We start from the raw sequence: 12,953 nt of genomic DNA, 5'->3' as shown, positions 1-12,953 counted from the left end.
TTGTAATTAGAAATTCAAGCGTCAGTGGGCTGTTACGTATACAGTATGAGAGCAAAAGTATCACATAAGATTTAAGATGAATAGCCAGAGAACAGAATAAATTCTGTCATTTTATTTTTCATTTCTAATATTTAGACATGTTTTCTCTATTTCAGCTTTGTAGGATAATCATGGTCTGCTGTATTATTATTTTTCACTGCGGTAAAACATGATCTATAACTTCCCTCCTAAGGATGGCTAAGTATGCATCTTTGCATTCTCCTGAGAATATAAAACAGATCTGCTGTTAGAGTTCAATACCTCTGCCCTTAAAATTGATATGCATGTGTGTGTGTGTGTCTGTAAAAAATAAAATAAACAACAAAAACAAGAGGTTATTTTCTGTTGTATGTAGACCTCTGATCATTTTTCACTTCACTCTAAACTTTTCTGTGGGTGCACAAAGCTCTGCTATCTTTAGCCCTTTTGTGGCTGTTGGCAGAGCATTTACCATATGCTAATAATCACAACTGGAAAATTAAAAAGATGTGGGATTCATCGTTGTATAAATAGAGGCCTCTGACCCAGACCTTTCTTGGAGCTTTTCCTCCACAAGTAATTTAATGAAAAACTTAATGGTAGAAGACCCAATGTGTTCATATTAAGATTTTAAATTATTACAATCTTAGAAAATGTTTTGATAATGATGCTATCTGAATCTATCAACCAAGCACCAAGCTTTCTGTCCTCTGTTTTTCATCCATTTCTGACCCATTTAACACATCTGCTAGTGTCAGGAGGTCGCAGTCGCCTCCACCTGCTGGACCTGGGCAGCTGTGACGTCAAAGTGCTTGGAGGAGGAGGAGGAGGAGGGAAAAGCAGAGAGAACTCACCCAGCTCAGCCCCTCTGTGTCTTTCTCTGTCTGCCCTTGGCAATGTGATCCTGGCCCTAGTCAACGGAAGCAAACACATCCCATACAAGTAGGCTGCTGTGTGTGTGGGAGGAGAGTGCACTGAGGAAATGTGTTAAAATGCTTGGATTAAAGTAGGGGTGGGTAAAAATGAAGCAGAAAGTTAAGAAAAGGAGACAGACCAATTCCATATTTATGTGAGAGAATTGTGAATAGGAGTGATGGGAGGATGAAAAGGGAGGGCAGGATGTTTTGGACCTGGAGGAGAAGAGGAAAGGAAAGCATAAGGCAGATTTCTTCAGGTGCTTCAGGTTTGGAGGACTTAATGATTTAAACAACAACAGCTGCTATTCCATATTCATCACTTTCATTTTGCTGGTTTACAAACTGGAAATGAGACTAAAGGAGAGATAATACAGGTCGAGACTACAGCTGATTACATGAGAATAAAAGTACATGAAATGGGGGAAATATCATTGCTGCTTATATGAATGAAACTGTGACAGTTTTACCTTTGCCTAACTCTTATTTACTTCCCTGTCTTCTGTGTCTTTCCTCAAGGCTGTGTGACTGCTCTTTGCTGGGTTAATTTAATCTCCATCTTTTACTTTTAAAATGCAAAACAACCTGCTTCTTACATTAGCATTGAAGCTGTAAGCAAAGCCTTGCTAGGACTCAGAGTGTTGTTAAGTATGGAATACAGTAATAATATAAGAATCAATGCTGTGTCTCTGCTCCTCCTTTATAAGAGCAAAGCTGCATTGAATGAAATGTCACTGCAAGACTAAAGTCAATCGTAAAACTGGATAACTTGTCATTTAATGTCTTGGCATTATGACATTCATTCATTCATTTTCTGTACTACTTCATCCAATTACAGTTTGCAGGGCATAATAACTTTCTTTAATCTTTTTAAACTGTATTAAAATTTATATCAATCTACTGTATCTGGTAGATTTTGCTCTACATTAAATAGTTTTTTGGTCTACAGTCCAAAACATGCACCTCTCAAAAAAAAAAAAAAAAAAAAAAATATATATATATATATATATATATATATATATATATATATTCTTTTGTGTATGTGTGAAATTTTTAGACTTAGACTTGACTTTATTAATCCCTTTGGGTTGACTCCCTCTGCAAATTTATAATTCTAGCAGCACATGATAAATAAAGGCTAACTAATTTATTTAATTAATTTAGCTAAAACACATTTAACACATGCGCTGCATCGTGAGACATACGGGTGTCTAAAGGTGAGTTGGCTCACTCTATGGATGGATTTGAACCCGCTCACCTTTCCTAGTGAGAGGGTTCAACATATAATTTTGAAATGTAACTCTGAAATTCAATAAATCAAATGTTTCAGGATAAATTCCTGCAAAAACCTGGAAATTTGACCTAAATTTAATGGTAATCCACTCAATAAATGTTAAAATTCTTCCTGATGTTTTTACTGAATAAATTTGAATCTGAAAGCAATGGAAACAACAAACAACTGATTTCTTCATGGAAACAAATGCAGCCATAGCTGCTTCTTGTCTTGCCTGCTATGTGAGGACACTGCAAAACCAAAACTGTGTTTGAATTCAGGCTGAGTCCAAGAACTCAACCCATTTGATTTCATCGCAATTGCTGAAAATGTCAGGCTATGCTTCGTTGCATTCAGGATGAGATCCCATCCTGTTCTGATAATCTCACTTGTGTTCCACTATGGTTGCTAGGTAACGTGTGAATCTACTGTTGATCAGTGGATTATTTAGCGTCCAAATTCATTAAAAGAGGTATAGCTACTACTTTCTGTTTAAATGAATTTGGGGTCTCATAAGAATCCAGACGAATGAGTCTGATCCAAAACAGAAAACACTCTGTCATTATTAGTGTTTTAACTACAACATGCTCGTGTAGATGTAAATACCTACTACAGTTTTTTTGTTGCATTACTGTATGTCCATCCAGCTACAGCAACATAATGCATTTAGTTATCTAAACCTGGTGACGAGGATCTGCTACAGTTCAAACCAGGCATCAAAATGAGGAAAAACGTGATTTGAGAGAATTTTTATGTGACAAGGCTGTTGGTGCCAGGCAGGCTTGTTCAAGTATTGATTTTCACACTCAACTATTTCTAGGGGTTTACAGACTGGTCTGAAAAGAGTAGCACATGCTGGGAGTTGCGGTTCTCTGATTAAAAATAACTTGTTAATGGCAGAGTTAGAGCTAGAAAGGCTCCAGTAACTCAAATAGCACTTGTCTTAACTACAGCTTGCATGAGCATGAACAGCATGTAGAACCTTATAGTAATTTTGTGACAGCAGCATATGACCACACCAGATTCATCTCTTCTTTCATTCTTCAGATTTGCTCCACAATTTTTGTATTAATTGCATCTAATCCAGCAGATGTTATATTTATTGTGGATAGCTTAATTACAGAGAGAGCATCATGTTACATATAAAGTCCTTCCTGGAGAAACTGGATATAAATCTAGCACAAGCTGAGAGTTAAGATCTAATCCAACATGCTCAGCACTTGAATTAACATCCAAATGAATACTTCATGAGTCATGAGTTTACCTACATTAATCTCAGGGAGAGATGCAGAGATAGAGACAGATCGAGGGAAAATGAGGGTTTGTTGAAGCCTGAGGCAGAAGAAAAGAGAGGAAAAGAGCACTGATGAAGGAGGAGGTCAAGAAAGAAGTGTGCGCATACACTGTGTGTGTGTGTGTGTGTGTGAATGTACACATACATGTGGGGGACTTGACTGCAGGCTGTGTTTTTAGAGAAAAGGGGACAACAGCATGAGGTAACAGGCCACAGAGGAGCTGTACTCTCTGTCAGCCTACAGGCCTCAGCGAAAGCAACACACACTTACGTGCGAAAAAAAAGGTTAAGAATGATTGCAGTGGCCCACCCAGGAGAAAGTCTTTTCTTAAACACACAGCCTAGTTTTACTCCCTATCTGCTAATATAAATCTCTCTAAGAGCTAGACCGTCTCCCAATATTAGGCTTCATGTGGGTGTTTCCTAAAAGACATTGTGAACAACTTTCATGTTTTTTTTGCCATCTTCTCCATTGCTTTACCTCAATCACACAGAATATAAGAATTTCTTTCAACTTATGGAAAATGTGCAGTATTCTGTTGTTACCAAGTTTGTCTTTGATTAAATGTCAAATATTTAAGTGTGTCAGCTTGGATGGGGGTGGGGGGGGGGGGGCGCATTTTGTCCCACTTAAGCGGCTGTATCCATTTTCAACATGTCTTCATTGCTCACATCTCAGTGTATATGTGTAACCAGGGACAGCAAGCTGACCATGTTGCTAAGGGAGTCGCTAGGCAACATGAACTGCCGGACCACCATGATTGCTCACATCTCTGCCTCACCCAGAGATTTCTCAGAAACCCTTTCCACCATCCAGATTGCTTCACGCGTCCTCCGCATGAAAAAGAAGAAAACTAAAGTCACTGTGGTGAGTTAACTTCCTTGTTCCTTGTTTGTCAGTGAAACAGTCAGTCTAACAATAAAAACACTAGAACAGTACTCCTGCTCTTTACCTTATATCAACTATATAATGATTTACTGTAGAAAATCTTTTATTATGCTTAAAACCACTTAAAAAGATGTATTATTTGTGCAGAGTTCATTGTAAAACCTTGTGGAATTCTCATATTTTCTTATGTCAGAGTTGTTTGGTTGATCAGAAAAGGGTGAGCCCATAAAAACACTTGAGAAATCTGAAACTATAAGATGATACAAGTTCCAGCATGTGATGGAAACAGAATGAAAAAAGCAATGTAATAACATCACATTATAGATGGCTGATGACTATCTTTGCCTTCACTTTTACTGTCATCTAATTTCCTCTCAGCAATACACATCAAGCTCCTCTGGAGGGGAAAGCTCCTGCGAAGAGGGTCGCATGCGTCGCCCCACTCATCTGCGACCCTTCCATCCCCGTGGTGACACTGACTCCGACCTACCGCTGTTGCGACTGTCCAGTGACCCCGATGAATACTCCAGCAGTGAGCAGTCCTGTGATACAGTAATCTATGTTGGCCCGAATGGGGCCGCAGTGTCAGACAGAGAGCTAACGGACAATGAGGGACCTCCAGAATTTGTACCAATTATTCCAGCTTTGCTTCGAGGCAAAACATCAGAGCAGCATCAAACACATGGTCAAACTCCAGTAACAGGCGCTCAAAACAAGGTCAGTTGAATATGTTCTCATGGTAATTTTGACAACTCAGTAACTAGAACAATACTTCATCTCAGACTTACCTCTCAGTTGCTTCTCCTCCAACAATTTCAGTCTCAGATAGATGAACAGCCCAGTGGCCCCTCCCAGCCACTGGGCCAGCCACAGCCCTCTCAGACCTTGCTTGGGCAGCCGTTGGCTTCTGTCCCAGAGGAAGGAGCTGAATGTCTGAAGTGCAACACCTTTGCTGAGCTGCAGGAGAGACTGGACTGCATAGATGGCAGCGAAGAGGTGAGAGACGCTTTTTATGTATACACACACATATGAACAATAAAAACAATATGAACAATACTCAGTCTATATAACACCACATCATTAGACAGACAGACAGACAGACAGACAGACAGACAGACAGACAGACAGACAGACAGACAGACAGACAGACAGACAGACAGACAGACAGACAGACAGATAGATAGATAGATAGATAGATAGATAGATAGATAGATAGATAGATAGATAGATAGATAGATAGATAGCTTTTTTCAGCAGTTACTTTACCCTTTTGTAGGTGGCAAAGTTTCCCCTTGAAGAGGTTCCAGCAGGCAAACAAGGTGCCAAACAAGAGTCATGTCCTTCATCATCTATTCCAACTCCTGCTCCTGGCTCTGCAGGTGGGTTGTATACAGAAGCCAAAATAGGTAATTACTATATTTATTTTTATGCTTATGTAATATATCAATATTTCATCCCAGTCTTGTACCCAGATCAGCTACATATCTCCTTTTACTGTACCCACAACTTACCTTTGGGTCAAACATACCCAGCCTCTACATGTTGTCTCTGTAAAGCAAAGTTCTCCTCCTTAGCAGCAACAGCCTCCAAGAGGAGAAGCAATGATCAACAGCTGCAGGAGATCAAGGAAGTGGTGGAGGAAGCAGAACTGGCTCAGACAATGATCCACAGCTTGACGCAGACAACAGGATCTCCCATTGTAACAAGTACCAGGAGCGTAACAGGAAGCAGCAGCATCACCTCTAACTCTCTGCACAGAGCCAAGAGCTCCCACCTACATGACAGGTATTCTACATGAAAGCTAAGCACGCTGACATTCAGATTTTGACATACTGATTACTAGTATGTCTTCTTTGTTATCTCTCTGTGAAGCCATGAGAATCTGAATTTGGTTAGCAATACTGAGGGAAAGGGACGCCCTATTGGATCGCCACGCCTTGGCATTGCCAGCTTGACCAAAACCTCAGAGTACAGGTGAATGACACAAGCATACATTACAGTAGGCAGTGATGTGGACATCTTCACATCATTCTGTTTCAGAGAAAAAAAAATGTCATAGATTCAAGTATGTTCATCATGACAGATCGTTGTATTCCTTCTCAGGCCTCCGTCGTCCCCATCTCAGCGGTGTAAGGTCTACACTCAGAAGGGGGTGATGCCGGCAACACCTCCTCTGTCCTCACACACTCTGGCTCAGGACTGCCAGACTACAGATGCTTTGACCTCAGACAGTAAGCATTTTTATCTGAATGACATACGTAGTGTTAAGTAACACAAGGACAGTATCCTGATGGGTGGCATAACGCATTTTTGTGAGCCCCTAGTTAATGTATGTTACAACTGTTTTATATATGAGGAAGAAATATAAAATGGTTACACATGCTGAATCACCTGAAGACAACCATTTATCTGTTTAAGTAGATGCATCCACTAGAGCCTCTGTGGATGCATGTATTCAGTGTTTGAAGAAAACAATTTACAAGAACAAGTATCTACCGCTGACTCTGCAGACAGTTTGGCTGCAGACAGTGGTCGCTCCTCCACAGAGTCCCTGCTGTCCAGGACTTCTCCTGCAGGCATGAGCCCACAAGTCCGAGAGCCAACTCCATCTCTGTCTGCCAGCTTGGGTTCAGCTGAGACACTCTGTGACGATGATGTCCCACCAATACCTTTAGACACACACAAAGATGGTGATGGAAAACTTTTCTTGACCATTCAATCCCAGTGACAAATATGTGTCATATTTACCAGATGAATAACAAAAAAGTTGTGGTTATCTCTGTTTTTCCTCTTTTAACCTGCAGCTTCAGGTCCAGCTGTATCTGTAGGGGCAGTTGGACCTTTCTTGCTTGGGGAGGATGAGCTGGTGTATGACGTTGCTTCTGGAGGGGAGGAGGACCTTGATGTTACAGCCCTCAAGGAAGCTCAGAGCTTAGCTTGTCGTCCAACGAGCATCATCAGCTTTAACAGTGACTGTGGTTCTGAAGGTGCTCTTGCTTCAGACTCTCAACCCATCAGCATCACTCGTAGTGCAGCTTTGGATGGAGCTGTGGAGGATTATCACATGCCCCCAGGCCCTGTAACAACCTCAGGGGTTAAAGAGGTTGTGGCCATGGCAGAGGTTAGGGCAGCTGTCTTGTTTTGCATTAATAAGATCTCAGCTCATTTGAGATGCAACTGCATGCCATAGAGGATGTCTTAGAGACCAAAACAGGCAAATTTCAAACATTCTAAACCAGAACAGCCAAATCATAAATCAATGTCTTTTGGATTTCTGAATATCTAATTATACTGCTCTCTGTTGCAGGTGGCAATGGCCAAGCTGCGGATAGAAGGTGAGGCCCTGGCTACAGGAATGAACTCTGGTTCACCTATCTCCTCCTGGATGAGTGATCTGAGCATGGGCAGTGATGCTGATCAGTCTCTTCACAGCTTCAGCCAGTCCCAGAGTCAGCAAGGGGAGGCCCTGGCTGATCTTGAACCCAGCCAGGGCACTGGAGTTGAGGGTTTGGGTGGTTATGAGAGCAGTGGAAGCCCAAGAAGAGGGAGTTTGGAGGGAGAACTGGGGCTGTCAGAGAACTTGTCTGACAAAGACACCCCATCAAAAGACAGGTTGAGAAAACTACCTCCCTCTATGGCTAAAACGAACATCCAAATTTTGGCAGGGCCTGGTAACCACTCTCCTTTCAAGAGTACCATTAGTGTTCATCCATGTGTAGCTGTCAAACCAATGATTATACAAGAGCCCACCATTCTCTCCTCACCCACAAAGACTGCCTTAATGAAAGACCCCGTCAAGTCAAATGCAGCAGTTTTAGCATCTATTTCCAGTGAGATGAACTTTGAGGACCCCTGGTTGAAACGCAGCATTGAGGAAGGAAGGTCCAGGGAGCTCGTGTGTGAAGTGAAGCCAGAAAAGAGGGAGGTAGAGTCTTTCAAGAGCCAATTAGTTGAGAAGGGTGGAGGTGGCAGTGGGGACCAACAGAGCTTCTGCAAGGATGGTAAGAAACAACAAGACAATGTCACAAAGTAAAAGTTTTCAAGTCTATATTGTTTCTTATTTTTGTTATTCTCCTATCACCAGGTAGCTACTCTGGTTCTGGTGGGGAGGTGGTGTCATCTCCAGACTTCTTTAAGAGAGTGGTAGATGGTTGTGAGATGGTTGCTGTTGTTGCCCAAAGTGAAGGCTTGACTGGCATCTACAGCCCAGATATCCACCGCACAGCGAGTCTTCCCCGCGGGTGGAGCCGTCTCAACCGGCATGATGGCTTAGACAATGGCATTGAGTATCGTAGTCTTGGTGTTACCACCTCAACGCCCTGTAGTCCCCGTTCCACACTCGACCGTTGGGGATCAAATGGAAAACAGGGCTTTTTCTCCCACAAGAAGGGAGGAATCCCACCTCTACCACCAGTACGAAAATCCAGCCTCGATCAGCGAAACAGGGCAGCCAGCCCTCTCCACCAACCCAGCCATGCAGTCTCATCACTTAGCAGCTTGGCAGATGATGCAGGGATATCTGGATGTGGTCCTGCGGGAATCACCAGACAGCGTGGCTCCAGCATAGATAGCAGTAGACTTTTCAGTGCCAAGTTGGAGCAGCTTGCCAACAGAACAAACTCTCTGGGCAGAGTCCACGGTTCACATAGTGGTTCCCACCACTATGACTGCTTCTCCCTAGAGAGGGGTGAGAGCCTTAGAGGGGGAGGAGGGGTTAAGGGGGACACCACCATGCCTCGCACTGGACGCAGCACCACACGTGCTGCATCTGTATCTTCTCCCACTGGAAGCCCCAGTTTCAGTGGCAGTACCAGTCCAAACAGCACTCCACAATCACCAGCCAAGACCAGCAGCCAGTCGAAGATATCAGCGGTCAGTAAGCTTCTGATGACCAGCAGTCCCAAGGCCAGAAGTCTGTCTGCTTCCAGCACTAAGACTCTGAGCTTCTCTACCAAGTCTTTAAACCAAAATGCCAGCCGCAGCTCCAGCCTTCCTCCGAATGGAAAGGTAAGCAAGAATGCCTCTTAACTGTAAAGGACGACATCTTAATTGAGCTCACCTCATTTCTCCCACCTAAACTATTTACATGTCACCTTAGCCTCAGAGTTCTGTCCAGGCCCCCCTGCAGCAGCAGGGACCTGCTCCTGGATCGTGGTCTACCCAGTCTCTGAGCCGTAGTCGAGGAGGAAGCCTGACAGCCAAGCTGCCTCTGCGGGCTGTCAACAGCAGAATCTCTGAGCTCCTCCAGGGAAGTGCAGGATCCCGTTCCAGGAGTCATGTCCAAGGGGGAAGCACAGACACAGTGGAGGAAAGAGGAGTTGGAGAGTTGAGGTTAGTTTAAGTTAAATTTGTTTCACATCTAAACCAAATACAAGATTCATGGAGCACTTTTAACCTTATATCAGGTAATGCACTATGCAAGAAAAACTTCATAGCATAAGTTGCAAAGTGCAAATTCTGCAAGGCAAAATGTCATTAAAAGTCATTCAAACAATAGTCTTTTCAAATTCTAACTTTTTTTTTATTGCTTCTGGGCACTTGATATTTTGTTGTTTCCAGTGGAAGCGGAGCAGGAGACAGCCTGGCAGAGGAGAGAGCATCAGTGGTAGAAACACTGCCTTCTCCCTACAGCAAGATCACAGCTCCGAGAAAACCCCATCGCTGCAGCAGCGGCCACGCAAGTGACAACAGGTATAAGCTCGAGTGCACAGAGAAATGTGAAGTGTAGATTTTCCAAAAGTGTTTTAGTCCTTTTAGAAGTATTGCTTTTTTTGGGGATTCATCCCCAACTGTGATGTCATTTCGCCTTTAACAGCAGTGTACTGAGTGGTGAGCTGCCCCCGGCCATGGGGAAAACGGCCTTGTTTTACCACAGTGGAGGCAGCAGCGGCTACGAGAGCATGCTAAGAGACAGCAGTGAGAATACAGGAAGCACCTCCTCTGCTCAAGACTCCCTCAGCGAGCACAGCTCAGCCACCACCTCCTCCCGACGGAGCTCCAAGAGCAGCAAGAAGAGCAGGAGTAACACAGGTCACAAACAAGTTTTAACAGATTTTCCAAAAGAAGAATTAAGGAAAATAATTATTTTGTTCATAAAGTAGTAAATCTAATTTTGCTTGAACATGAGAGTCCTACAGCACAAACAACAGCTTTGTGACATTGTCTTTAAAAAAAAAAAAACACACAAACACAAAAAAAACACAAACACAAAACACACAAAACTTTGAAACACACATCCTTACATTCATTCTGATTCTTCAAGAGGGCAAACGCAACAAAACCACGAGAGCTAATCTCATAGCTTTCACTAATATATAACCAAAATGTGAATCAGTGGTCAGTTACAAAGAAGACCATTTTAATTTAACTAATTTAATTTCAAGGTTTTGATTTCTTGATTTCTGTCTGCCCCTTTCCTTACTTGTGTGTAAATCTTTATAAAAAGACAGCATGATAGAAATGATGGAAGGAATGATAGCAACCTCAGTGAGGAGAACCCATTGATGAAAAGCGCAATGAGAAAGTCATGAAAAGGCAAATGAAATGTAAAAAAACTGTGGCTACAGGAGATGCCAGGTAGGAAAGGTGACCCTGACCACCCATCTGTGAAATGGTAAAAGGAGAATGTGCTGGTGTAGGCTGTAATGAATATATATTCACCAGAACACAACACAGAGAGCTTGCTAATGTGCCTGTCAAATTACTTTGTATTGGTTAAGCCTGAGGAGGGATATGTGCATAAAATCAGATTGGAGAGAGGCAGCTTTGCCCTGGTGTGTTTCTGATTGATTTAAAGTGGAATTAGTTTTTCCATCCAAGTGTATACAGTCTAACCTTCCAGCCATGCAGCATAAAATCTGGATTTACTCTAATTTAGCTTTAACCACAACAGATCCTATGGATCAAAGAGCCAGTGTGCTGACAAACTGTCACAAAAAAACATGAAAGATTTCTTTGTTGCATGTGAAGGTTAAGGGATGATGGATTCAGCCTTCATTTTAGAAAACTGAAAGTGCCACAAATAGTAAGATAAAAGACTAAAGCAATGTCCAACCATGATGTTAATCACATCTCAAGCTGAGTCTCTGTTCATGCCTGATTTCCATTAGATTGGATTAAATATTTTCATCTTTTTCTCTGACTCAACTTTCTCCCTGTGCACGGTTTCCTCCCTGCAGACCCTCAGTCTTTCTCTGTCCAGTTATATGCTGTATCCTAATGAAATACAAATGCCTCTGCTTGACCTTTCTGTGCCGCATTGAGACCAAAAGACAGCTGCAACCTTATTAAAATACACACTTTCTCCTCTCTCACACACTTTATCTTTCAGTTTCTCTGATAACTCACTCCTGTCGACATGGCTAGCAATTTCTATGCAAAACGTGTCTGTGCATGTGCACATTAGTGTTGAGCTGGGAGATTATAGACTGACCTGCTGCTGTTATCTATGAGTTTCACCTTTTTTTTCTTATTTCGTGTCATACTCCAGCACCTGTTTCTTGTTCTCTTCCTGTGTTTTGGAACATGCAGTAATTTAATTCTGTTCTCTCCGTCTTCCTCCACTGAGCCTTCCATGTCTCTCTGCTCTAATATAAAGTTATCCCCGTTATCAGGGCAGTTAATAACACACAAACACTATCTATTGACTGGATGTACTTACTTTCTGGAGCGCTGTAGCAATGGTTTCCATGCTAATGGCAGCCTTTGTTAAGCTACCAGTGACTCTAATGGCAGTGCCCCTATAAACGGACAAAAAGAATGTACAAATACATACCAAAACCAATTAGATCAACTAACTTGACACACACTGGGAAAAATATCCTGTGGTATATAATATCTCTATTATCTTCTTTTAGGCCTCCAGCGTCGACGTCTGATCCCAGCTCTGACCTTGGACTCTTCTTCTTCATCACCTTCTCAGCGCTCCTCCAAACAAGCCATTACTTCCTCTTCCTCCTCCTCTTCCAGCCCCGGTGCATGCTGGGTTGATGGCCCACTGGGTCCTCCTACACCCTCAAGCCTCCGGGGCATGACCGCAACAGCAGAAACCTTTGAAATCAAGGTGTATGAAATAGATGATGTTGAGCGACTACAGAAGAGGAGAGACAAAGGAGGGGGCAAGGTGAGAGGAGGGTCTGGGGGTCAAATCTGAGCTCCACAGCTGCTGGTGGCTCAGTTATGAGTTGCAAGGTTGGAGTTTTGGTCTTGCCGTGGTAAACTTAGGGAGAAGGATGAATGTGAGGGCAGACTGCACAGTAATAACAGGAGGCTGGGCATATTTGGTATCAATAATATTGATTTGATGAATAATAGAGAAATATTGAAAAACAATAAGGCGTTGAAGATAAAGGATCAGCACTAATGTGTCAGTGAAGATAGAAACCCACACGGTTTAAAAATGCAATATAAAGGATTTTCACAAAATGAATGAATAAACATTAGCCCTACATTCTGCTCAAACAATAAGCCCTATTCAAATTTTTACTTTTTAAGTTGGATTTACAGGTAATTATAAATTCCTAAGACTTTGCAGAACTGACTGCAACTCTTGCAATTATTGCAAAT

At 42.4% G+C, this 12,953-nt stretch overlaps 1 protein-coding gene across 1 annotated transcript in view; it reads left to right on the top strand.

Moving 5' to 3' along the window:
• The window catches only part of kif26ba (kinesin family member 26Ba), a 77,994-nt gene that overhangs the window by 62,957 nt on the left and 2,084 nt on the right, over positions 1-12,953 (top strand). Inside the window, exons 10-25 of the mRNA XM_041981686.1 lie at positions 771-960; positions 4,196-4,367; positions 4,767-5,105; positions 5,208-5,384; positions 5,665-5,767; positions 5,963-6,173; positions 6,261-6,362; positions 6,492-6,619; positions 6,899-7,078; positions 7,193-7,509; positions 7,696-8,389; positions 8,473-9,395; positions 9,487-9,719; positions 9,948-10,079; positions 10,204-10,418; positions 12,245-12,510. Coding sequence (XP_041837620.1) covers positions 771-960; positions 4,196-4,367; positions 4,767-5,105; positions 5,208-5,384; positions 5,665-5,767; positions 5,963-6,173; positions 6,261-6,362; positions 6,492-6,619; positions 6,899-7,078; positions 7,193-7,509; positions 7,696-8,389; positions 8,473-9,395; positions 9,487-9,719; positions 9,948-10,079; positions 10,204-10,418; positions 12,245-12,510 — 4,382 coding nt within the window. The remainder of the gene's footprint in view (positions 1-770; positions 961-4,195; positions 4,368-4,766; positions 5,106-5,207; positions 5,385-5,664; positions 5,768-5,962; positions 6,174-6,260; positions 6,363-6,491; positions 6,620-6,898; positions 7,079-7,192; positions 7,510-7,695; positions 8,390-8,472; positions 9,396-9,486; positions 9,720-9,947; positions 10,080-10,203; positions 10,419-12,244; positions 12,511-12,953) is intronic.

The sequence above is a fragment of the Melanotaenia boesemani genome, chromosome 1 (genome assembly GCF_017639745.1).
Source record: "Melanotaenia boesemani isolate fMelBoe1 chromosome 1, fMelBoe1.pri, whole genome shotgun sequence".
In the NCBI taxonomy this organism is placed as follows: domain Eukaryota; kingdom Metazoa; phylum Chordata; class Actinopteri; order Atheriniformes; family Melanotaeniidae; genus Melanotaenia; species Melanotaenia boesemani.
Note: the sequence above shows the minus strand (reverse complement) of the source record. Positions and strands in the feature narration are given on the sequence as shown.